The sequence below is a fragment of the Malaclemys terrapin genome, chromosome 8, assembly GCF_027887155.1.
Source record: "Malaclemys terrapin pileata isolate rMalTer1 chromosome 8, rMalTer1.hap1, whole genome shotgun sequence".
Classification (NCBI taxonomy): domain Eukaryota; kingdom Metazoa; phylum Chordata; order Testudines; family Emydidae; genus Malaclemys; species Malaclemys terrapin.
In genome coordinates, this window is record NC_071512.1 from 84,802,558 (window position 1) to 84,830,459 (window position 27,902).

The following is a 27,902-nucleotide window of genomic DNA, read 5'->3' on the forward strand; positions in this document are numbered from 1 at the left end:
AGGGTTAGAGGGCAGGGTGGTAGAGCGGCTCTGGAAATGGACAGGACTACTCTGGTGCCTCTCCCTCCGAGGGAGGGCACTGGTGCTCAATCAATTAGTCCTGTCCATGTTCTGGCACCAGCTCAACACCTGGTCCTGGCCCCCAGGCTTCCTGGCCAACCTCCGGACTTCAATTCTGGAGTTCTTCTGGCCAGGATTGCACTGGGTTTCTGCAGGGGTCCTCCACCTGCCCCTGGAGGAGGGAGGACAGGGCCTGAGGTGCCTGTACACTCAGGTCCACGTCTTCCACTGCCAGACCCTGCAGAGGCTCCTTTATGGTGCAGGTAGTCCGGCATGAAGCATACTGCCACACGCCTTCTTGCGCCGCTTCCGAGGGCTTCGATACGACTGGCAGCTCCTTTATCTCCATCTGAGAGGTCTTCCAGGAGACCTCTCTGGGCTGCCAGACTTCTACCAGGGCCTTCTCCGGACCTGGAAACTGCTCTTGGTGACCAGGTCCGTGGCAGCCACCGAGGGGATGGCTCTCCCTGCAAAGCCCCTGCTACACAACCCCCAGCTCCATGTGCAGGTGGCGGAGTCCCCCTCAATGCGCCAGAGGTTGGTCCTGGTGGAAGTCACCAGTCGGAGACCTCCTGGACTACGACCAGGGAGACTGGCTGCATGCCCTGACGCTCGCTTGGCGCATGGGGCTCTCCAGGCCTCGTACTCCCCGGCGCATATTTCAGGAGGTGAGAGGCGCTTTACCGCCCACTGCTCATGTTTTCCTCTACCTGGTCCTGTGAGAGGGCACACCCCACCCACCCTCCACCCCAGGCCCTCCGGACCTTTTCATCAGTCCCCTACCCCGTAGATCTTCCCAGCCATCCCGCCCCGTTACCGTAAGCCGACTGCATGAGTTGCAGACAGTTCGGTTCCGGACCATGCCACGAAAACATCTGTACACGCTCGTGCTCCACACCCTTCATGTCCTCACCCTCGTGTTTCACCCCAGCACGAAGTGGTGGGACCTCCTGCCACCTCTGGAGGGTGAGGAGCCCCAGTGGACCAGTCTATATTCCACCCCGGTCCCGAGCCCCACCGGGATGTCAGCTGGAGGCTTCTTCATGGAGCCGTGAGCACAGGCGTGTACTTGGCACGGTTCACTCCCCTCCCGGACACCTGCCCCTTTTGCAGCGTGAGGGAGACCCTGGCGCACGTATACCTGGAGTGTGTGAGGTTGCAGCCCCTATTCCGGCTCCTCTTGTATATACTATTGCATTTTTGGTTGCACTTTTCCCATCACCTGTCATCTACACACTCCCCATCCGTGGCCCCACAAAGTCGCGGGACCTCTTTGTAAACCTCCTCCTAGCCCTGGCCAAAATGGCCATCTACAAAACCAGGGAGAGGAGGTTGGCCAACGGGGTTTCCTGAGACTGTGGGACCTATTTCCGTTCCTCAGTCCATTCACGCATCCTCTGGGCGGCATCCGCTGGCTCCCTTGACACCTTCGAGGAGCAGTGGGCGCTATCCAGGGTTCTCTGCTCGGTGTCCCCGTTAGGTTGTCCCCCGCAATTATTTGGAATCCCGGACATGTGGATCCTCCCCTTAGGCTGGGGGGAGGTCCTTAAGCCTACCAACAAGATCAGCATGGGAAATCCAGCCTGAGTAAACTACACTGTCCTAGGAGCAGGGCAAGAACTAGAGCCGCATTGAGCTTCATGTGGATTATAAAAATGAAGGTATATGTTTTCTTTACCATGTTGTCATGAATCATTTATGTTTGTTTCTTTATTTGTTGGGAAGTGGAAGAGATTTTTCAGCACTGACACTCCATGTCACCTTCTCACATCATTTATTTGAATGTCCTTTTCAAATGCACAGGGATGTGTATGTATGTGTACACACGCCCCTGCCCCTCTCTGTCTATAGACATGATCATGCATATATCGATTTAATATTTTTGACATCTCACCAATTTTTTCCTCAACAGATTTTGAAAACTATGACAGTGAAGATTTTGCAAGTGTCTATATTCTCATGTGTTTCACCTACTTTTCTCTTCTTATGTGACAATCTACTCCTTATCCCATATACTGGTAGACACTATCAGTAAATCCAGCTGGTTTAATCTCCAAAATGTCTCTGAAATCTTTCCTTTCCTTTTCATTCTCACCACAGAAATCCTTCCATCATCCTTGATTATTGCAATCTTATTCTCTTCAGAATCCAATTGACACATCATGCAATTTTTCCAGTTCTCTGTTGCAAAAATAATCCACATCTCCCAGTATTAAGATCACATTCAGACAGTCCTAAATCCCTGGCTCCCTATTGCCTACTCAATCTGATCTGAGTTCCTCATATCATTTTCAGTTCCCTCACAACCTATACCTTCTGTTCTGCTTTTAGCATCTATCTCCCTTATGCTCTCTGCACATCCAATGCCATTCATCAGAAGTTACCATTCCAACCTATGGTCCAACCTTCTTTGATTCTAATCTCTATGCCTGGGTCCAAGGTAGGGTGATCAGATAGAAAGTGTGCAAAATCGGGACGGGAGTGAGGGGTATTAGGCGCCTATGCAAGAAAAAGTCCTGACTATCAGAACTGTCCCTATAAAATCGGGACATCTGGTCACCCTAGTCCAAGGTAGCTCAGCAATACTGTCTGAGCTGGGATGATGACAGTATCCTAGCCTGCCTGGTACATTTCCTGTGTTGGCCTGCCTTTTTTAACTAGAAGCTGGAGACAAGAGACCAGTGACCATTTCAGTACAAGATATCATGAATTTCCAGGGAGAAAAAGGATGCCTGCTGTATAACGATCTTCCTAGTCGGAATAATCCATCCTTCCTTGCGTGCTTAGGCCTTGATTCAGCAAAGGATTTAAGCACATGTTTAATTTTAAGCACAGGCTTAAATCCTGTTGATTCACTTGCTTTGCTGACTAGGGATGGGATTATGACAATCAGCAGTAAACATGTGTCTAAGTGCTTTGGTGAATCAACCTTCCTGAATATGCCTTGCTGCATAACTTTCTGCTTCAGTCACATAAATCCTTAGAAATGCTGGCTCCTTCTACTCCTGACATTCCCAGCCATGTATTTGCCTTCCTGCCTCCTTCCTCCCTGTCTCCATGTCTTTGTTTTCCTCACAAAGCAGAGTTCAGTGGATTTCCTGTACTTTTTCTCAGGCTGTTACCCTTAAAGTGACAGAGCCTGGCAGCAATTAGGACCTCCCTCAAAATGAGGAAAGCAATAGGGACAAGAACAACTACAGACAGTGGGGGGTCTTCTCTCAGAGATAGGTGTTAGGGCTCTGACAGGGAACAGCCAGGGGAGGCATGCAGCAGCTTCTGAGCTGCTTATCAACCCCGTGCACCCCTCTGTCTGTTCCTCCCATCCTCTATGATTTGTCCAGTATTCCCCTGCTCCAATCTGCGCCACTGCCCGTGCCTCTCTACACTCTGCGACTGCTACCCTCCCAGTCCCTGGTCTGCTCCACCTCGTCCCCCTCCACTACCTAAACTGCCTCCACCCTCCCTGCCACTGGTCTGTTCCGCATCTGGCCTGCCACCCTCCACCCCCACCATCTGTTGCACCACCGCCTCACAGTGACAATATGCTTCTCCATCCCTCCACTGCCCTCTGAGCCCCTCAAACTACCCCTCTAGCCTACTCACCCCCTGATCTACTCCAGCATCCTCTCCATACCTACCCCTACTGCCTGCTTATTCCCCTGTGCTTTCTCACCTGCTCCTTATCTTCCCCTGCAGATCGGTTCCTATCCTTCTCTACCCTCCCTCTCCAGCTCCTGAGTCACTAAAGAGTTTTTTTTTTGGGGAGGGGGGGAAATGAGGCTGGGGTAAAGGGCAGGGTAAGGCCAGCAGCTTCACTGGGGTTTCACATTCCTAATGGGCGTATGCAGACACTTTGCACATGCTCAGACATTCTAAGGCAGGGCAGGTTCTTCTATTACACAGGGACTCAACACCAAGCACTGCATAGCAGCACCACCAATGAAACTACTCCCTCTCCTAGGTAGGTGATTTTGCTTCACAAATAAGTGAGGGGCAGGTGGAAGAAGGGGTGGGGGTTGGAAAGATGAAACTGAGGGACAACTTTGCAGGGGCTAGGCATGGGATGGAGTCAGTGGCAGCTGAGGAGAAAACTCACGGGTAACAGTGATTAAAAGTTTCCCAGAACTCTGGTTAGTGCTGCTGCTGCATTTGACTATCTCATCTCATCAGGGTAATCCCAACATCTTAAAGGCCATAAGTATTAACTCTCTGAATCCCTCAAGTGCTTGCATTTATTTCATTCTGTAATCTCCTCTGTAAAACCAATGCTATTGATTGTCTTGGTTAGGGATGTTCTTGGACTTTACTGCTCCTCTAGCTTTTTTGCTTCTGATATCTGAAAGATGCTCTGAACAGTAAAAATAAATGAGCAAGAAGATGAAACTTGGTAGGAAATGAATTGATTTGGTTTGTATATAGTTTTTAAACAAATATGTAACTTTTAATTTTTTGAGTTTTTCATGAAATTTTTATTTGTCCAGCAAAGCAAATTTTCAATGAACTCTTCATGGGCAGCGAAAGCTGTAATTGTAATACTAGGCTAGCAAGTATTCAGCATGATATTTTGGTAGAGAGAAGCAGAATTGCAGGGGAAGAGAGTACCAAGAAAGGGCTTTATGTTTTGTAACTTTCCTTATGTCTTTCTAATGGGTTGTAAAGTACAAAGTCAGAAATGTTTTTTCCCTCCAGTGTTAGCTGCCTGGTTTTCTTAATTATATATATTTATGTCAGTGGGCATGTATAATTTTTTGTGAACTGTTAGTTTCCTCAAAGTCAGCAGTTCCTCTGTCTTTCTTTGTGTTGAAAACTATACAATGGGAAAGCAGCTTCTTAATTCAGGAATCATTTAATGGGAGAAAATAGAAGGTAGCATTTTTGGAACACAGACATGATATTTAAAAAGACTTCCTTTAAAATAATTTTAAAATGATAATGCTACAAATGTTGTTCCAGGGCAATTTAATCTTCTTTCAGATTGTGACTATGTTCTGTGTTAACTAGATATGGGTAGACATGGTTTAAAAATTGATCTGGGGAACTCTCACTGGTATTTTTCACCTGGTTATTGTTGCGTAGTTTGGATTACACTCCATGCATAATCCTGGATACAAAGGCAAGTATCTGCATCTTCAATAGGAAGGAGTAGAAAGTTTTGAAAATCTTTCAAAGATTTTTCCCACGCCACTATGTACCTTTTATGTTGATCATCATTTTAAGCTTGTTGAACACAGGTTCCAATCCTCCAAAGGCTTAAATGCATACTGAATTTTGAGCATGTAAGTAATCTTATGGAGTAAGTTTTGCAGGCCTGGAGCTTCAATCCTTTGTACCACTTCAGTGATACCATACTCTTTAATGTTTACATAAAAACATAAGAATGGCCATATTGGCTTGGACCAATGCTCTATCTAGTCCCATGTCCTGTCTTCTGACAGTGGCTCGTGCAAAGTGCTTCAGAGGGAATGAACAGAACAGGGCAATTTATTGAGTGATACATACACTGTTTTCCAGTTCCAGCTTCTGGTAGTCAGAGATTTAGGAACATCCAGAGCATGGGATTGTGTTCCTGACCATCTTGAATAATAGCCATTGATGGACCTATCCTCCTTGGAATTACTTAATTCTTTTTTGAACCCAGTTATACTTTTGGCCTTCACAATATTCCCTGGCAATGAGTTCCATGGGTTGACTGTTCATTGAGAGAAGAAGTACTTCCTTATGTTTGTTTTAAACCTGCTGTCTATTAATTTCATTGGGTGATCCCTGGTTTTTGTGTTATATGAAGGGGTAAATAACACTTCCTTATTCACTTTCTCCATGCCACTCATGATTTTATAGAACTCTACCATACCTAAATCATCTCTTTTCTATGCTGAACAGGTCTTAGTCCTTTTAATCTCTCCTCTTATGGGAGCTGTTCAAAACCCTAATAATTTTTCCCTTCTCTGTACCTTTTCCATTTCTAATATATCTTTTTTGAGATGGGGCAACCAGAACTGCACATAGTATTCCAGGTGTGGGCGTACCATGGATTTATATAGTGGCATTATGATTTCTTCTGTTTTATTATCTATCCCTTTCCTAATGGTTCCTATCGTTGTTAGCTTTTTTGACTGCTTCTTCACATTGAGCGGATGTTTTCAGAGAACGATCCACGATGACTCCAAGACCACTTTCTTGAATGGGAGCTGCAAATTTAGACCCCATCATTTTATATGTATAGTTGGGATTATGTTTTCCAATGTGCATTACTTTGCATTTATCAATACTGAATGTCAGCTGCTATTTTGTTACCCAGTCACCCAGTTTTGTACCATCCCTTTGTAACTCCTCACAGTCAGCTTTGAACTTAAATATCTTCAGTAATTTTGTATCATCTTCAAACTTAGCAACCTCACTGTTTACCTCGTTTTCCAGATTGTTTATGAATTTGTTGAACAGCACCAGTCCTGGTATAGATTCTTTGGGGACCCTGCTATTTACCTCTCTTCAATGTGAAAACTGACCATTTATTCCTACCCTTTGTTTCCTATCTTTTAACCAGTTACTGATCCATGAGAGGACCTTCCCTCATATCCCATTACTGCCCATTTTGCTAAAGAGCCTTTGAGGGACCTTGTCAAAGGCTTTCTGAAAGTCCAGGGTACGCTATATCCACTGGATTTCCCTTGTCCACGTGTTTGGGTTTAGAATTCTCTCTAAGAATTCTAGTAGATTGGTGAGACATGATTTCCCTTTATAAAAGCTGTGCTGACTGTTCCCTAACATACTGTGTTCATCTATGTGTCTGATTGCTGGAACGCCCCCAGTTGGCTGGGTATGTCCTGCCCATATCTGATTTTAGAATTCAGTATGCATTTTAGAAACAAATAAACATGGTTTACATTTGTTTCAGTGTTTGTGTCCAGTCTGCTGGACTATGGCTACACTTCTCCGAACTGCAACATGACGTGCCATAAAGATGCGGCGTGTGAAGTTAAGGGTGGAATACAAGGTTGCTATTGCTTCCCAGGATTCACAGGAAATGGCATACTTTCCTGTCACGGTAAACATATTTTACCTATGTACATTGCTACAGGGCATGAAAAATATACCCAGTACCTATTAGCTTGAGGACTACATTTATAACCAGAATAATACCTATGTTGACATGCCACCAAGGCTAAAAAACTGAAGTACCATCCCTGGTAATTTAAAGTAATAGTGGGTACTGTATTTTATTGCAACTTGTCAATCAACTTTCTATCTAATATTTTAATGTCGTTTACCATATTACCAAGTTGGACTTCATTCCACTTTGTCTGTCTTTTCTTTCCTATGATAGATAATTATGTATTTTCCCCAAGTTACTTTCAGCTATTTTTCCTTCTGTCCTCCTCTCCCCGCACTGCTCTGGAAAGATTACAAGAATAGAAGTACACAATTTATGGAAAGAATGGTTATATAGATCATTTACATTGATTTTCTGCCTTTTTCCACTGCTGCCCACCTCAGTGCTACCAACTCTCATGATATCTGATGTTTTTTTCCTAAAGCCCCAGATCCTGGAGCCCCGTGATTATGTGAGAATCTCAACTTTAATAAAAAAAAAAACTTTCTGTGGAGAAAAGCTTGAAAAAGTGAACTCTAAAGACTAATAAAACGGAAGACAAATAAAAAGAGTCCTAAATACAATATTTTAAGCCAATCTCATGGATTTTAAGCCCATGACATGACTTTGGAGGGGCCTGACTCAGTATTTTTGAAGCTTAGATAGACAATACTGCCACTTCCACACTCCTTCACACCGATCCACTTGCACATAAGGCTTTGCAACTTTTCTAGACACCTAATATTAATAACTGATGAGCCAATGTTCCCCCTTTCGCCCCAGCTGCTGGAAAGGGAAGTATGCTGGGATGCCTAACAGGAATCTGTCCCTTGTGGACTCCATCTTTCATAGGTATCTGATTACTTTGAAGCTTCCCTCACCTCTGGCCATATCCCTTTGGCTGCTGGAAGGGCTAAGGAATTTCTCTTTCTCTCTGTTCCCCTCTCCCATCCCAATCTCTACTCAGCATTCTGGGCTGTTGCAACATATGTGGAGAGAAAGGGAGGTCCTGCTACTCTATCCCTCTCTCTGCTTTCAGGCTGCTGCAAGTGAGGTCTCTATACTCTTCCTCTCCCCCAGCCAGGGCCGGCTCTGGCTGTTTTGCCGCCCCAAGCAAAAACAAACAAACCATGCAGGGCAGCTGGAGCGCAGGTGCAGAGGGACTCCCAGAGCTGCAGATGTGCCCCGGGCAGCGGAGTGCGCGCCCCGGCTAGTGGGGGGGAGGAGGGGAAGAGAGAGAAGGGGGGCGGCCAGGCGGGGCGCCTTCAGCAGGGCGCTCGCCACGCGGCCCCTCCCACCATACCACCTGCCAGGAGGGCTCAGCGCCGCTCCGGTTGGCAGGCAGGGAAGGACACGGGCTGCCCTGCTGGGCTTGCTACAGACCTGGCACTGTCTGGGGCAGACAGAGCGCGCAGCCCGCTCCCAGCAGGGCGCTCCCCTCCTCAGTGCTGCCGCCCCCTACAGGGTGGCCGGAGCAGCAAACCAAGAAAAAAGGGGGAAAAAAAAAAGGTTGGAGGGAAGCCGCCCCTTAGAATCTGCCGCCCCAAGCATGAGCTTAATCGGCTGGTGCCTGGAGCTGGCCCTGCCCCCAACCTTCATTTGTGAGTTGCCCTTTGCAATGAAGAATTGTAGTGCCCGCCTCTGCTGCTCGTCAAGCTATGCCCAGCTGCAGCACTGTGACCTGATTCTTATCAGTTTTCACTGCTGCTCACTACATCTTTAATAGCAGTCATGAACAGTAACCAGACTCTGGTCAGAGCTTCCCCTAGTGCACCTTGGCAAAGCTCTGAGCAGAAACAAAGGCACTGGAGCTAGCTGTGAGCAGAGTAAAGAAAAATCTCTGCACTTGGGAGCCCTTGATTCAGGTTCATAAGCCTAAAAGCTAGAAATTTACTTTCTTTTTATGAAAGCATAGAACTTGAAGGTGCTTGCCAGGGAAAGCTGCCTTCCCTGCATGTGTCTAGGGAACATTTAGGGGTAAATATAACTGATCAATTAATGAAAAATTGTAGTGACAAAAAACCCAGGTCACCTGAATCCCAATCCAATGATCTATCCACTAGATCAGTTAATCTAATTGATTGCAATGCTCAATACATGTTTGCAGAATCAAGACCTGTATTTGTGAATAATTATTCAATGAAAAAAATCCAAGAATTTAAATTAATATTATTTGCAGCTCACATTTCCTTCTGCCCCATTATCGTGTCACTTTGATATTTTTTCAGTGAGGAGCAATTATGAGTCAGCAATTAAATTCACAGCAAAGATCCCTATCTCCTCTTTCACTATCCTTCCTCCCCAAGGTCTGAGGTATTTTGAATGTTTATATTTTGTTTATTTTAAAAAAATTCTCCTCCAAAGACATATAGATACTTTTGTCTTAAACTGCAGCTGGCGTAAATGGTAACCAATAAGTACCAATCATTCTCAAAGCCTCGGGGTTGTTTAGCTGTATAGAGTTATGCTAAAGGCTTGTCTACACTACTGCGTGGGGTCGATCTAAGATACGCAACTTCAGCTACGTGAATCGCATAGCTGAAGTCGACATACTTAGATCTACTTACCGCTGTGTCTTCACTGCAGTAAGTCGACAGCTGATGCTGTCCTGTTGACTCTGCTTGCGCTCCTCGTTCTGGTGGAGTACCGGAGTTGATGGGAGAGTGCTCAGCATAGATGCGATAAATCAAACCCCACTGGATCAATCGCTGCCCGCCAATCCGGCGGGTAGTGTAGATAAGCCCTAAGTGTCAGGAAGCTGAATCCTTCAAAATAAATTCCTACAAGCATTCAATTAAGGCAGCTTCCAGGCAGATTCATGGTGCATCACAGTGAAATCAAGACTGTTTGGGTATGTCTACACAGCAAAGAAAAGCCCGCGACTGGCCTGTGCCAGCCAACTCAGGCTTGTGGGCCTCAGGCTGAAGGGCTGCTTCATTCCTATGGAGACTTTCAGTCTCTTGCTGGAGCCTGAGCGCTGGGATCCTCCCATTGCATGGTCCTACAGCCCAGGCTCCAGCCCAAGCCCGGACGTCTACACGGCTATGAAACAGCCCCACAGCCTGAGCCTGAGTCGGCTGGCATGGGCCAGCCATGGGTTTTTCTTTGCTGTGTAGACATACCCTTAGAAGCCTCAGTGAGGTGAGACTAACAGTTTCCATAACAAACTACCTCTAAAACCACCAAAGTCACTTACCCTCCAGCTTAATAGGGCAGTTCATATGTGGGTATTCTTCCTGAAAGAGAGGCTGTGTTATGCATCACATTGTTAACAATGTATGTATTCTTATAATAGCATAAACAAGTTCACTCCATTTTAATTGGATAGGCTCTAAAAAGGATTAAAAATATAGTCAAGCTACACCTCATCATAATTAGGTTAAAGCTAAAAAATGTAGAGCAAAGCTGCAGTTGTTTAATGATGTATTAGATCTTATTGTTCTAGATAAAGCATGCAGCACAAGTTTCTACTGTTCCAGAGAAAGCTACACATTTCTCTTCAATTAATAAGTTTAGGCTTTTATGATGATAATTCAGTCACCTTCAAAGCAGACCATCAATCATGCGTTAACATAAGCATTTTTTCTAAATAGTGCATATAATGCCATTTTGTAAGAATTTTAGCCCTTTTTGTTATTTAGAAAGGTTGTAACAGTCATAATTACTGTCATTAACATGAATAATGTTGCACTGCGTAAGCCTATCTTCTCCTCTGTATTGCATCTTTCTGTTGATAACCAACCAAACCACAGTAGCTGTTTCTTTTGAAAAAGAAGTTCAAGCTCCATTTTTGTCTTCATGATATGATTTTCTCTCTGTAAAATGCTTTTAACATCAAAACACACCCGTTGTCAGTTTAATTCCAAGTCAGTTTATATAAAACTGTCCCTCTTTATTTAAAGGGACATACCCAATTATTTCTAAGTGGTTTTAATTTGTCTCTTTACACTCAGTTGCTTGTAACACCTTTTAAGTACTTGTAAAAATTATTTTCCTGCCAAGTCTGTCTTTTCAGTGTGATGCACTTAGACATTTCCCTCTGAGTTTATTGTGGAGCACAAGGCAATATAGTCCTGTTACTTATTTCCTAGCACTATCATTGATCAATCATGAATCACTGATGTCAGCATACCTTAGGGAATGGGGTTTGTTAGTTAACTTGTCCTCTCTTTGCCAGCTGGCTAAGTGACTGCAGAGCACACAAAATTATTGGACTCACTGTGTCTAGATAAAGATACACATATATATGAATTTAATTTCCTGGTGTCAAAATCATGGATTTTAAAGTAATTATCCATTTAGAACCGTGTGGATTTTTTCCCACCAGATATCAGGCGTTTTCAATTAGGTCATGTTTTGGATCTTCAGGAAGCACAGTTTCATCCAATCCTGCAAACAGTTACTTCCATGGCTAGTCCCATTGTCTTCAGTGGGAATATGTGTAGGAGTGAGCATAGCTATGGGAATGACTATTTGCTGGATCTGGCATCTTCTATATATTAGCATTACAATTTACACACTGATAAATTCTGTCTGAATATAATCCTTCAGAAAGCTACAGATGAGTCACTTTTTCAAACTTTACACTACATTGCTGCAAATGCACCTTACATTTCTCTTGTTTCTTGTAAAAGATCTGTGTCTCTAACTCTCAATTTATAATATGACGCAGAGAGAATGACCTTACAAAAATGTAACAGTTTTCCTTCTAGGGCTCGCTTTAGGGGCAAATATAGTAGTATATTTTGAATATAATGCATGTGGCTTTAGCTGCATATTTCCTTCCATCCGTAATTGAACTTGCACAGCTAACATTAAGGTAAAGCATGAAGCTAGCATTACAGTAAAAATATAACCAAATAGGACTGATTTATCAGAGAATTAACTTCCTTTCATGCAAGATTTCTGTGGATTTTGTACAAACAAATAGAATATATCTGCCACTTTCATAAATCCTTTTCTTTATATAAAAAGGGTGACCTTTTTCTTTTGTACACAAAACATCCTTACAAGCTAAAGAGAACAGAATTGGCCATGTAAATTACATGTTGCTTGTAATCCTGACTTCCTCCATTCCAAAAAACTTTCAGACCTTTAGAGAAAAGCAGGGTGCGGAAGTGAAGCTTAATGGAAGTCAATCTTTTATTTTTAAAACAGAGAGAAAAATGGGCTGGCACCATTTAAGCTTTCTCAAGCAGCTCTATCATTTCAGCACTGGCTGCCTCTTGCATGCTGACTGCCAATTTGCGGCTTTGTTGGCACACTGCAGAAAATTTAAGTAAACAGTGTGATCACCGTGTTTACTTTAACTTTCTAAAATATGGCAGGAAAATTAAGCAGTGCTGTTTGTTCCAAGCAGGCAGGCAGGAAAAATAGGAACACAGTATCCCTCCCAGATTTCCTTTTAAATGTCCATTGAAAATTAGCCTTCTAAAAGATGAATCAATCTTATTTGTAAAATAGATGCAATTTTTTCAGATATAGTGAGAAGGGAATGATGCCATCAAGACCACTTTAAACTTTAGTAGGACACAGGGCTCTGAAAAGCAATCATGTCTCTGTTCAATATGCAATAGAGTAATATTTATCAATTTTCTAGAATCACAGCCTGTGTAAAGTAATATTTTATACCAAAATACAGAAACCTTGTTAGATTGTTGGTAATTTACCTAAATTCAGCTAAATCAAATCGAAAGCCTACTGGAAATCCAAATGTAGATGTATTATTAATGTGACTTGTTTTCTTGAGAAGCATGGTGCTGGCTTTATGCCTTTAGCCAACTCTGAAGATGATCACTCCTGCAAGACACCAGGTTATCACCATAATGTGATGTTGTCATATTCCACCATCCAGCCTTCATGACAGTCACTGAATTCGTTTTGATTCATCAGTGTCCCTATGGTCATTAAATGGTATACTATAGGTGTATGGTTTCCAGAGAGATTATTTCCTTATAAAGTAACATGGCCCTATAAAACCACTGTCTCTAGTCATTTTATTCTATAAAAAGATGGTCTTTAGCAGCAAACAGTCTAGTCTAAATGCTGGCCCAGCAAAGGATAATGTTTGTTGTTAGCAGCAGATATACATCATTAAATGTCACAAAGCTTTTACTTCTATGTTTACCAAAAAGTCTGAAACCACTGACATAAAGGATCCAGTCCACCCACTTCTAAATCCATGTCACTGGTATCAGTAACCAGAAACCATAAAAGCCAAATTACAGCAGCTTTAGCATAGTGCAGTTGTTGGAGATGATATGCGTTAGTCAGACAGATGTTATTAGGCTCAATATGGGGGTAATGGGACAAAATTATTTTGCCAGTGTTATGCATAAGATCAGACTAGATCATCTAATGGTCTCTCCTGGCCTTGAAATCTATTAAACCCTTTTGCTCCATCATCCCGCAATGGGCTCAGGATACAGCCATGTGATTGATCATGTCCTAGTAGTGCAAAGGTAGGAGGCACCATTGCTGACATCCATGCACACAACTCAGAGTATTCTACACTTCCTGTGCACTGGCCAGAGGCTGTGAGTCTGTGAAGAAGGCAATTGTACAAATGTAATAGGGGCTGTCATTGAGTGTACTCACCCTGGGTCCCCAGCAGCACTGTGTGTACTCCTGCCCTCTGTAAGCCCATGTGCTGCCCTATGTAGGCCACCATTTGGGTACTGCACCTCCTCATTATTGTCACAGCAGCTCACTGCAAACTGTTCCTCACATGAATAGTTATGCTGAGGTCAATGGGCAAGGACTGCTCACTTGACTAGGAGTTTGCAGTATCAAGTCCTCAGTCCATTGTTCATGAAGATCTGAAGCCATGAAAAGCTTGGTACCGACACATTGTACTCCAACCCTAGTTTCTATTGAAAGCAATTTTATTTTTTTCTTTGCATTAATATTGGCTGACTTTGACATTCATATTATTAGGTAGGGTCCTCCTGGGAGACTGATCATCATTCTGGGAGAAGGGGCTAGCTGAGTGAAGTGTGTGCATAGTCTTGTGAATAAGGTGCCTGGCTTTGGTATACAGCACACAGATGTGGTTCAAGTTTTCTTTGTGCTTCTATTAAAATTCTGTACTTTTATGTGGTAAAGAATGTAAGGGATCTTCTGGAATTTGCTGACCTAGGAAGGTCAATCCTTCTTGCAGATCAGAAGGCTAGAAAGGCTGACCCGAAGCACAGCTCTGCAACATGGAGTTGTGAAGGAGTCCCAAGGGATGATGTGTCCAGTCCTCTCCTCCACATGGGCTAACATTAGTTTAATTAGCAAACTTGAGGCATACTGAGCATGTGTAATGCCAACTGTCCCTAGTTGTCGGCGGCCGGGTTTGAACAGGGGCTCTCTGGAGCTTAGTGCATGAGCCTCCACCGCATGACCTAAAAGCCAACTGGCTCTTAGCTAAGGCTGTACAGCAGACTCATTAATCTTTCTCTCTAAATGGTCTCGGTGCCACTAGATGGGACAGAACAACACACCCAGCAGGTGCGTGGGTTACACATGCTCAGAGCATTTTCAAAGCATGCCAGGATGCCTGGGCCGAGTCTATTTCTGCCCCCCAGAAAAAGGGCAGACGTAGACATGGTGCTGATTTAGGTAGCCACAACTTCTCCCGAAGAGTTCTGTATATGAGCCATCACCGAGGCTTCCGTTTTGCTCAGGAGCGGGTCCTATATTATTGGCTCCTCTCTAAAGAAAATATGTGATTCCGGATGAGCAATATAAAATCTGAAGAAGAAAATCCAAGATAGAAAAAAATATATTTGTTTAAATGTTTCGTGCCTCTGATCTTGGGCGTGTTATCCAACATAGTTTCATTTTCCCAGCTGTGACATGGGAATAATCATATTTCCTTTCCCAAGGTGCTATGTGAGGCTTTGTTTATTAATAATTGTAACATGAGATCCTTTGATGGAGGATGCTATATTTACCTATCTAAAAGGCCAACACTTTAAAAGACAAATTATCTCGTTGTGTCTTATTTAAAGTGATGCTGTCAGGGCTGAGATGTCCAAAGTATGACCTTCTGCATAAACTTGATTTTTCAAATGTATTTATTTATTTGTATTTCTGCCTACACAAAAAACAAAAACAAAAATAAAAAACACTGCACTCATGTTATCAGCTCTCCCAAGCAGCCAACCCAATCTTAACATCTTCGGTGGCTGACTGGAGACATCAGAAGAAAATCCAATATATGCTATGTTCATTGTGGATATGGATGTGCATGTGGTGTGAGCGAGCCCACTACATCGTACCTCCACATCTTTGCTGGCCCTGTTCTTGGGAGCCAACAGGATGAGGTAACTAAGAATTCATGTTAGTTTTAATCTGTGCTATCTGGCAGGAACAGAGCTGGCAGTGAAGCAAAGGGACATTGGAATGCAAGACCCTCGTGCGGGATTCCAACAAAGATGCCGGCCTGGATCTTAAAATTTTGTTCAGTGTATGTCATCCAACTCATTGGATGAGGTTTTTTTTTAAAAGATGATTATGGTTCATTCTTTCAGGATAAGCCACATATCTGCAAGGATCCAGATGATAGATTATCTGAAAAAGAACCAAGTGCATATATCTGTTCTCATACCAAAAGGCAGAGTGGTATAGTGAATAGGGCATGGAGTCAGTCACTGGACCTGGTTCTATTCTTGGTTCTGCCACTGACTTGCAGGTTAACCTTTGACACACCACTTCACCTCTCTGTGATGTTCTGCTGAGGACACCCAGAACTGTCAGCCACTGTTTTATCCCCCCGTGTCAGCAAAAGTGAGCTTTGCTGGAGATTAGACTGTGTCAGCTCCCTGCCACACTGGCCTGTCTGCTTTACCAGCATACTCCTCAAGACTCTGCCAGTCAAACCTTGCCTTCGTGGCAATGATCAATGAACCCCAGGTCCCCAGAGACATCTCTGTGCAGTGCCCAGTCCCCTCTCACTAGATACTCAGAAATGATTAAGTTCACTGCCTCCGAAGAGCAGAGTGCACACCAGCCTGTTATCTTAGCTGAGAACTCATACGGTAATTCAATATAACAGCACTGAGATAGTTTATGGTAAAACTAAGAATATGTTTATTAACAAAGAACAGAGATATAAATGATACAAAGCAAGAGAAAAAAGAGATAGTCATGGTTACAAACAAAACAAAACACATTTTCTAGAGACTAAAACTTAAGTTTAGCAAGTTACAATCTTTGTCTAAGCAATCTTCTTACTTACATCAATTTACCAGCAGCCCTAACCCTCCTGGCCAGGAGCTCCAGCTTTCACAGGTTCAGAGGATGCTGTTCCCCATATTCGCTAAGTGATGGATTCCTAAAACATCTTTTGCTAATATTACCCAGAGTCCATTGTCTCTGACTCAAGGGCTAGCAGGGCTTCCTGGGATGCAAATTCTGTCCCCTGGCATGATCGTTAAACTGTATTTTCTCCCTGTTTGTTAGCTTGATGGGGTTGTTTACCTTGTATGTAAATGTACTTTGTCCTCTGCCTGTTATCAGGCCAGTCAGAAAGGGGAAACCATATTCCTTGTCTAGGATAGGCTTAATGAATGCACTGCCTCTCAACCACATTTGAAGGACATATTTCTAGCACACATATATAACTCCCTCCATAAATAAATGGAGATATCCTATCTCCTAGGCCTGGAAGGGACCTTGAAAGGACATCAAGTACAGCTCCCTGCCTTCACTAGCAGGGCCAAGTACTGATTTTGCCCCAGATCCCTAAGTGACCTCCTCAAAGATTGAACTCAAACCTTGGGTTTAGCAGGCCAATGCTCAAACCACTGAGCTATCCTTTCTACCCCGCTGTATGCAACCTATACATACATTGCACAGTGATTTTCAGGACCAGCATGTCACCAGTTTAGGTATGATTGCTAACAAGACATCTTTTTGATACATATTATGACAACAGTGTGCTGGGGACAGTGTCAGGCCTGATATGAGTTACAGTATGTTGGGTACTCTGCCAGTTGGCTTTAAGAAGCTCCCAGGGTCACAATTACTTAAACACTTTTGAAAAAGCACTTTGAGATCTATGGATGAAAAGCACTAAGTAATATTTATTATTACATACATTATTATTGGGGCCTAAACAGTTGTATTTGTCATTATTTCATCTTCACACAAAACAACAGTAAACAGATGGATGTGAACAAATTGCAAATAATTTGGCATGTTGTTTCTTGGCTAGGGTGCATATTTAAAATGGGAATAGGTCCTATGGAACAGGCTACTGTGAAGAAATGGTGAGATTTTACATGTTCTACAAGTTATGTATCTCTCAGATGACAGAAAAAATCCTTTTTTGTTTGTTTTGTTTGTATTTTATTTCATTTGAAATCATGCTTTGAACATGAGTAAAGTTCAGTAAATGAATTTTCTGAATGGGCCAGAAGGAACAAAACTTCCTCTTTTCACATCTTTAATCATATCCCTACACTCTTCTAAATTGCTTCTGATAGCCTCTGAATAGAGCTAAAAAAAAGGTGGGTAGCTGATGTGATAGAAAAGTGTTAGTTTCCCCTTCTCAGAAATGTTCCTAAACCTTCAAGTTGATTATCCAAATATGGATGAATACTTGTTTATTTAATTAAAAATGTGCTTTAACATTCGCCAAGTGTTGCTGACTTCCTTTCTCTAAGAAAGATCCTTTTCATCCTGCTTTGTGGCTCTAAAATCAATCAACATATTACATGTTTAGAGGATGTGGGAAAATTCATTTAAGAAGCTGTAAATGTATTATCTTAGAGTCTGCTCTACTTTGTGTCTACCAAAGATATGATTTTATATCGGTATCTCTAGTATCAAAAGTAAAGCGGTCCCAAGTTCCAGAAGTAACAAATACATATAACTAGCTTGTTTGTCCGAAATAAAGTGAAGGTATGTATTTCCAGCATGTATGTATGTATTAATGTGTGTATATTTAAGTATACACCTATGTTTTTGCGTATACAGATATGTATGAAATTGAATTTACATGCAATATATTCCCTAGAAAAATATTTGGAACAAAAATATGAAGTTATCTTTCTAACAAGAAAATGTAAAGAAATATAAAATTGCTATTGTTTTACTTATGCTGTAAGACTTAACACTTTCTTAAAAGACCAAATGTATACTGGGGTTTAATGGGAAGGAATTGCTTGCATAATTTCCATTACCTTTAGATGTTTAGATCCAGTACCTAGACTTAGACAGTAGTAAAGTTTGCCAACTGTTAGTCACCGCAGTTGTATTTGTGGTTAAGCAGAGAGCTGAGAAAAAAATGTGTTAGCTAAAGTAGGATCCCATAGAATTATACATGTGAAAGAGAATGATATCATTTTTGTGCAGGTACCTTGCTGTTTTCTATAAAGTACCGGTATGTAAATTATTTCTCTATGTGTGGCTGGTCTGGTCTGTTCAATTTATTGTGTCCCCATTGTATAACTTATCTAGTTTAACATTAGAGGAGTTGCTCTTAGTTTTTCCCTGGTATGAACTGGGCAGAGGTGGTGGTGTTGTGCATACAACCTCATTTGAAATGTGTAATTTATCCGGGATGATATGCAGGTGCACAATTTTTCTGTGTATGACTGTGAAAAATTGCCAACTGAGCTACTGGCAGACAGGACGTCTAACCCTGTATAAATCTTGTATGGATAAAAGACTTTAAGAAGTAAATTGACACTTCGGGCCTCTATTTGCCGTAGAAAGAGATAATGACATTCTCCAAGAAGATCAGAATCTAACCAAACATTGTATTCTAAATACAGAGCACAAAGCCAGGTGCCATTTGTGAAAATGCTATTGAGTGGGTGAGGGAACCCAAGAACTAGTTTTTTGCCCTGTATATTTTTTAGGTACACAGATTTAATTTGGAGATTATGCTTTGAAAATAAAATTTATAGTATGTGTGTTTTTGGCTGATAAGAAATTGATTTTGTGACCTTGGTATATTCTAATTGAAATATCTGGCACTGGGTTTTGTGGCGGTTAGAGGAAGCCATATATGCTTGGAACCATATTATTTTTTCACCTTGAACTCTGCAGTTAATCACAACTGTAATCACTGGGTGGAAGGAAGCTGCTATTTTGATGTGGTACAAGGAAACTGAATAATCTCTGTTCATTGTCTAATGGGTAGAGTCTTATGTGAATACTTTGGGATTTAGAGCTAAGGTTGAGAGATTCATGATAATTTTAAAAATGGAGATTTGGGGTGAATTAACATTGAATAAACATGGAGGGACAAACCACAGCTACAATTGTGCTGGACACAGTACAAAGGAAGGAAACAGAAGTTTAAGGCTCAGTTGAGCAACATTATGATCCTGCTGCCTTTGTATACAGAACTCGACACCTTTGGCTGAGGCTCTTCTAATTTACACTCTCTGCTAGCCTCCCGCCCTCCCAACACCAGAAAACTGATGTAGTGAAAGGGCATCCTGACCACTCACATTCTTCTATACCGTGCCAGCAATAGAGAGGTGGATTGGCACTGGCGTAAGAACTTCTGTGTCAGTGGATTGCCTTGTGAAGAGAAGATCTCTGCAGCCCAGCATAGGGGCAAAGTGCACCCATTGTATGGCATGTAGCAGCAAGCCTGCATGGCAGAAACCTGCCCAGAGTATTTTTCTGGTGGCTTTTCAATGTTATGTTTGTTTGATGTTGGGAGTGAATTTTTGGCCCAGTTTAGGTTCAGGCAAGTGTGACAATCTGAAGTTGTTGGTAAACCAATGCTGTTTACACAGTTGTAGTGGCCATGTTAGTCCCAGGATATTAGAGAGAGAAGGTGAGTGAGGTAATATCTTTTATTGGACCAATTTCTGATGGTGAGAGAGACAAGCTTTCGAGCTTACACAGAGCTCTTCGTAAGCTCAAAAACTTGTCTGTTTCACCAATAGAAGTTGGTCCAATAAAAGATATTACCTCACCCACCTTGTCCCTGTAAACCAATGTGGCAGATAGTCTCATTATTTTAGTTATGATTTAATGTAACTCATTTGTTACCTTGACACCAGGATCTTGTTTCTTCAAAATAGAAAATTAAACTGGCTGAAAATCCTCCATAATAAATGGTTATTTGTTCAAAAACAGTCAAATCCAATCTTTATTTATGTTAGAGGTGTTCAATATAGAAAAATAGTTCTTTCGGATATGCATTGCCTTTTATGCTTTATTCATAATGAAAGCTATTCACATACACAGCTATCTAAATAAGTTACCTTGAGGGAGGGCATAAGTATAGATGGTGACTAGCATGTTTATATAGTTAATATTTATTTGTTGCAAACAGTGTCTGTAAAGAATTTGGGGCTAGTTTGTAGTATTTTGAAAGTGTAACAGATTGTTTCTCATCCCTAAGAAGCTGCTCTACAAAGGCCAATGAATAGGCAAATTGCAAGAGGCCAAATAAAGGATGAATTCTGAAAATTCATTCCTGTCCCATCTGAACAGAGAAACACCATTCTGCTGCCTCCATTCCACTCCTTTACACCACAGCATAAAGGGGGCAGAAACCACCAGCATCTCCCCAGTTGAGGAGTCCATAGCACGGGAGAGAGTCCCCAAACAGTTGCAGAGCTAGCATAGCTGGTGGCTGTGCCCTTCTTCCCACAGCCCACCTTTGTATGGAGAGGTCACATTACAACAGAAGCTTCCCTTCACTTAAATAAATCATCATGGAGAGGAATACGGGAGAGAGTGCAGAGCCTGTGGAGGGGTGACTGGATCTGTACTTATGCAGCTCCACTGGCCCCAAATTAGCACATAGTGTAGAGGGGAAATGAGTGGAAGTTGAGACTGCTCAATAACGAACAGGATCAGGCCCCTTGTGTCCAGCCAAAAAGCACAGTAAAGTATTTAATCATTTATATCCACGGTGGTGCAAGCATCTGTCTCGAAACGGTGAGTGATGCAAAAATGTCAGTTTCACTGTCCTATTGTATAAAGGATACATCATGCATACAGAGAGAATTTTATCTCCATAACAACCACAGAGAAAATAGGAAAGGCAAATAGCTTCAAATGAATATTGACTTAAAAGCAGATTTGGGGAAAGTTTCTGTAACTTAACACAGCTTCTCATGTAGGTTAATCTGAACAGAAATGAACTTGGGTTGCAGCTGTAAATGGTGTGCGGCCCTGGCTCAGCCCCTTTTCATCTACCACAGTATAATAAGTGGGTGTCATGCAAATCTTGGTGCAGTAATTGTAAATATGATTAAGATTTGATTAGACCTAGTTCCATGATTAGGATCCTGGAACGTTTTAGTAAAGCCATCTTTAGACAAATGAGATCATAGTCTGCTTTTAAACATGCATCACGTGGCATCGTTATTTTCACAGGCAGGGCTAAGAGCTCAAACGTGTTATGGCCTAGGTGTGTCAGGATACGACAGTAGGCTACAAAAATGCTAAGTTCATTTGTATCACTATACACACAATGTCTAAGAGTGAGAGGGATGTGGCAAGGAGATATTGAGGTAATATTTACACAGCTGTGTGCTGCAAAGAAAACATTCATTAGCTGAACTTTTTGTACATCCTCTTGGTTTGCATGCACTGCCAAATGCTGCTTGCTGTGGGGGTGCTCCAACTGGCATCTGGGCTGGATTCTTTGTTCTCACACACTGGGCTCTCGAGTGTTGTCCCTAGCCTGCCTTTCATCTTCCACAAAAACCTCTAGCTCAAGTGTGGTGGTGTTTTATACCCAAGCTAGCTGGCCTGTCAGCAGGTACAGGCTGAAACTTGAGTGCTGTTGACAGCTATTAACAGAGCCACTCTGCTGTGTGGATACATGCTATGGCTTGTCCGGACAGGATTTTAGGATTCCCCCTTCATTTTGTTTAGAAACAACTAAGTCCCCCTTTTGCATTTTCTGGCTAGCAGAGCAGACACCTGACCTGCAGTGAGGGAACTCAGATAGTAGCTCTTGGGTCAACTTTTAGCTGTATTCTGTGCCACTATGATAAGAAAAATCCCCTTTGATTTACTTGGTTTCCACGTAAATTATACTCTCCCTTTAGTGATAGGAACTACTGAATCAATAACAGTCATGATCACTATGATGATACTGTATGCCAAACTTCCATCATAAGTCCATTGAGGGGGTGCTGATGCTGACTATAGTGTAGTGGGGCAGTGACTTGTAGATGACTTTTACAAGCCACAACAGCCATAGAACATGTACCTATAGGTTGGGGCAGAGTTTCCAAAAAGTTGAGAGTGGAGCACTGTTGAAATCTAGCTCTTATTTAGGTGCCCAAATGGGAGTTGAGCTGTTTCGAAAATATGGTCCTGGTTGTGGGTGCTGAGCAATTGAAAATAAGAACATAAGAATGGCCATACTGGGTCAGACTAAAGGTCCATCCAGCCCAGTATCCTGTCTACCGACAGTGACCAATGCCAGGTGTCCCAGAGGGAGTGAACCTAACAGGTAATGATCAAGTGATCTCTCTCCTGCCATCCATCTCCACCCTCTTACAAACAGAGGCTAGGGACACCATTCCTTACCCATCCTGACTAATAGCCATTAATGGACTTTACCTCCATGAATTTATCTAGTTCGCTTTTAAACCCTGTTATAGTCCTAGCCTTCACAACCTCCTCAGGCAAGGAGTTCCACAGGTTGACTGTGCGCTGTGTGAAGAACTTCCTTTTATTTATTTTAAACCTGCTGCCCATTAATTTCATTTGGTGTCCCCTAGTTCTTATATTATGGGAACAAGTAAATAACTTTTCCTTATTCACTTTCTCCACACCACTCATCATTTTATATACCTCTATCATATCCCCCCTTAGTCTCCTCTTTTCTAAGCTGAAAAGTCCTAGCCTCTTTAATCTCTCCTCATATGGGACCTGTTCCAAACCCCTAATCCTTTTAGTTGCCCTTATCTGAACCTTTTCTAATCCCAGTATATCTTTTTTGAGATGAGGAGACCACATCTGTACACAGTATTCAAGATGTGAACGTACCATGGATTTATATAAGGGCAATAAGATATTCTCCATTGTATTCTCTATCCCTTTTTTAATGATTCCTAACATCCTGTTTGCTTTTTTGACTGCCGCTGCACACTGCATGGACATCTTCAGAGAACTATCCACGATGACTCCAAGATCTCTTTCCTGATTAGTTGTAGCTAAATTAGCCCCCATCATATTGTATGTATAGTTGGGGTTATTTTTTCCAATGTGCATTACTTTACATTTATCCACATTACATTTCATTTGCCATTTTGTTGCCCAGTCACTAAGTTTTGTGAGATCTTTTTGAAGTTCTTCACAGTCTGCTCTGGTCTTAACTATCTTGAGCAGTTTAGTATCACCTGCAAACTTTGCCACCTCACTGTTTACCCCTTTCTCCAGATCATTTATGAATAAGTTGAATAGGATTGGTCCTAGGACTGACCCTTAGGGAACACCACTATTTACCCCTCTCCATTCTGAAAATTTACCATTTATTCCTACCCTTTGTTCCCTGTCTTTGTTTTAACCAGTTCTCAATCCATGAAAGGATCTTCCCTCTTATCCCATGACAAATCTGGCCCTTCATTTTATGCCCTTGTGTGCTAGCAGTTTTTACTTTTGATTTACTTATTTTGAAATTTCAGAGACGCTTTAATTAGGGAGGGAACTATATAGATGAGTAAGATCTGCTAGTGGTAATGGCTCCTCTGCCACGAGAGATTCAATAATTAGATAAGCAGATAATCTCCTCCTTATTGATGAGATTTAGAAAATCATAAGGACATTATACTATTACAGTACAATGTTTAACATCAGTAAATGGAGAAAAAACATTCTGGCAATTTTTATCAGCTGCAATGCTCGTAGAGGGACATTTTTCTTCCTTTTGAACAGCACAACACCGAACATTTCCTACATCCCTCCTTGTTACATATGTTTACTTTTTTGGTGGTTAAACCCCCCATAAACCTGAAATTGAAGGCTTGCTATTAGAATACTTGCTGACAGCTCCATCAATAACATCCTTTCCATTAGTACCATCACATCGTGATTCATCTATTGTGCTCGATATAGTCAATGTAACCAGATGTATCTTCCTCACTTAATTTGGATCCACTTCCCCTCATTGGTGATTTTTTTCTTTAGACACTTTATCAGATCCCCACTATAAACCTGTGTTTATCTTCGGTACCCTTTTAGTTGTGGAATTCAGGTAGCCTGCAGAAAAACAGAGTAATTGGCTTGCTGCGGGCAAAGAGGGGAAGTGGCTGAAAGGAACGGCAAACTCCAATGCACAAGACAACAGTACTGCCCTTTTACCTCCAATGGCTGCTATCCCAGGCTGTGGACTGGAGTTCCAGCTTCAATCCCTCGGCACCACTTGCATGGAATGTTAGGGCATTGGATCCGCGTAATCACCTCAGCCAGTCTGCTTCCAGCAAGAGCCTTCCATTCCAGGCAGTTCATAGCCAGCACAGAGACCCATCCTCAGTGTGCAAGATAATGCGTGGCCACTCTGTGCAGAACTCCACTTGAGAACTCCTCAGCACCATGTACAACAACATCGCTTTATTAATTTCAATGGAGCTATGGCTATTTACACCAGCTGAGGATCTGGTCCAATGATCTTCCCACGCTTCAGTGTAAGAAACAAAACCAAAAAAAAAAAAAGTGAGAAAGAATTAATTGAAATTTAACATTCGTTTTCAGAATGAAACATTCAAGCAACAGCTTTATCTGGTGAAACCGATAATATTGCTTGAAAACAAAACCTATGTTTCCTCAGATGCTGTTACAGTTAAACGTCTTCTGCAAATAATTTTGGCCCCTAAGTAATCTCTGCAAGTAATACTGGACACTAGCAATGATGCAGATCTGAAAGACTGAAAAATTAAATCTCTTTTAAAGTCATTGATTTAGTCCTACACCCTGTTAGGTGTTCTGATCCAGATCCTCAGGTATGCAGGAGCAGTGCTCAAGGCACCTAAAAGAGGGGGGCAATGGTGGCTTTTCACCCTCTTTCTGTCCCCGATCCATGGTGTAACTTAGAAAATCCTTAAAGCTACTCTAAATTTGCACTGGCTTGCAGGGCCCCACTAGGGATACCATTTGTCTTATACATTTTTTTTCATAATTAATCTGTATTTTGTTAATGGCCAGGTTAGACACTGTTTCTGAGAAGGCAATTGCAATCCTTAAAAGGTTGCTTTATTTTTCTTTCCATGCTATACTAATACTGAATAATGAACATATGTAGGAGTGTTTATACATGCAGTATACATCACTGTTTTGCTTTGCTACAATTTGATAAATGTGATAAACATCATGATTATCCTAACATGCAGAGTTTCAGACAAACCCAGGGGGTCTAATTCAGCCCATAATCTGTTTTGGTTTTGCATGCTGTGTGGGCTACAAAGTAGAGGCGAGAGAGATTCCTATATTTTCTCTTGGTAAATACATGTTATCTCTTTCTATATGCATGTGCAAATACAATAAAAATTATAAATGATAGCTACATTTCTTGAAATCTGCTGAAAAACATCAGAGATCAAAACCTTCTGGTAGAAAATTTGGATCAGTATTTGATTTATGAGGTACTTGACTTCCATAAATATATTAAAAAATCAGATTCCCTGTGGCTGAAATATCCTCTGCCCTGCACAAAGCTGACTAAAATGGCTTTGGACAGGGATATAAGCAAGAGATGCTGGAGAAGAAATTCACACATCCCAACCTACAGACAGGCTACTGGGACACAACAGAACCCCTCTGGAGGCACAGCCCCTGTACTGCAATTCCTGGCCATTGCAATAATCTAATCCAGACCCCATGAAAATCAAAGGATAATCTCTCAGATGCTATGTTCTGCTCCATTGGCCCCTCTCCTGGCCAGCTACATCAACCCATTTGGAACTTCCCCTCTCTGACACACTTTGAAGCCTCCCCTCCCTGGTGCATATGGGATGTGGTGGCTGGTCTTCCATGTAGCTGAAATGGCACCAAGTTTTTTGTATAGACTCTCCTCAATTGAGTGTATTTCACCCTATAACAAGATGTTCCATTCATGTTCTTATTCTGGAAATTGATCAGCAAGGATCAGGAATCCATATAAATGGACAAATTGTAAAGCATAGTGACTTGCTTTTTACGGAAACCTCATTCATTCGAGATGGAAGCCGCAGTACAGAAAATGATAGTGAAATCTCAAAAATAACAATTAAATGTGAAGTACCCAACTCCAGTACTACCTATTTCCAACTAAAATTTGACAAATTTCAAATGAGAACCCACTAATGAGCTAAACTTACTATTATAGATGGAGTCACCAGATGGCACTATTACATACAGTCTAACAAGTTTTTTTTCTTCTTGTATAAGCAGTCTTTGAAGAATGGTACATGCTTAGTTTTGTGAGTCAGATTGTGTTTGGAGAAGCTCTTGCAAATAGCAAGGAGGTTGCTCTCTGCCGTAATCTGTGTAACCAATCAATTGTTGGGGTAGAGTTGCTTGCAGGGAACTGGGCATTGTGTTGGTGCTGAGATCCCTGAAAGAGCAGATTGCTTTTGTGCCTGTTGGACCACTTCTTTTCAAGGACTGGTGCATATAGTACAAATAAAACAAGTAGATTCATAGATTCCAAGGCTGGAAGGCACCATTGTGATCACATTGTCTGACCTCCTGTAGCACAAGGCCATAGCACCTCCCCAAAATAATTTCTAGAGCAGATCTTTTAGAAAAAATCCAATCTTGATTTAAAAATGGTCAGGGATCCATCATGACCCTTGGTAAATTGTTCCAAAGGTTAATTACTCTTGCTGTTAAAAACTTACCACCTATTTCCAGTCTAAATATGTCTAGCTTCAACTTCCAACCATTGGATCATATTATACCCTTCTGTGCTAGACTGATGAGCCCATTATTAATATTTGTTCCCTGTGTAGATATTTATAGACTGTAGTCAAGTCACCCTTAATCTTCTCATGAGTAACACTAAGGAAACATCAACACTCTGTGTCACTGATTTCTTTTTCAACAGGAAATCAACATGCAAGGCTCTGACATCTGCTCCCAAGAGGCCTCATTGCAATAGCTTTCTAAACTGATTCTAGACAGTACTACCAAAAAAAAATCCAGGCACCTCCAAGTATAAAAACTGTTGGGACTATAGAAATGAAATCCCTATGTTGAGATTTTGTACTGAGGACTTTGTGTCACGGTATGGCTGTCACAGCTGCCCCAGTTGTTGATTAGGCATGGACAAATTGTCAATGGGCCTCCTTAATTGTGCCCAAATATTCCCATAGGACATACAGATGCTCATATTTAGTACATATAAATATTGTCATTGACTCTTGCAGATCCTAATCTTTTTGCCTGCCTTTGTATTATTTTTCTGGCCTGACTGGTGTTAACAACACCTCCTGAGTTAGTATCATCTGTGAATTTAATTCACAGGCTGTTCATATCTTCTTCCAGAATATTAATAAATATGTAAAATAAAACTGGGCTTACCACTGATCCCTGTGGCAACCCAACTGGCCACCTCTTCACAACTCACTACAGTACCATTTGTCACCACTCATCCTTATCTTTTGTTTACATTCCTTCGACCACTTTTCAATCCACATGACAGCACTCCTACCCAAGAATATGAATCTAGTAAGATTTTGAGAGCCTCCTTATCAAATGCTGTACTAAAATCCAGATATGTTCCAGCAACTGTGTTCCCGCCATCCACTAACTGATAATGGTCAAAAAAGCAATTACATTTTCCTGGCATGAT

General features: G+C 41.9%; 1 protein-coding gene across 2 annotated transcripts in view; it reads left to right on the forward strand.

Moving 5' to 3' along the window:
* Nucleotides 1–3,899: 3,899 nt before the first annotated feature.
* The window catches only part of ADGRL4 (adhesion G protein-coupled receptor L4), a 98,996-nt gene continuing 74,993 nt past the window's right edge, over nt 3,900–27,902 (forward strand). For both annotated transcript variants that reach the window (XM_054037085.1, XM_054037086.1), the window contains exons 1-2: nt 3,900–4,021; nt 6,956–7,105. In XM_054037085.1, the coding sequence (XP_053893060.1) occupies nt 4,000–4,021; nt 6,956–7,105 (172 nt within the window). In that variant the 5' untranslated portion in view covers nt 3,900–3,999. The remainder of the gene's footprint in view (nt 4,022–6,955; nt 7,106–27,902) is intronic.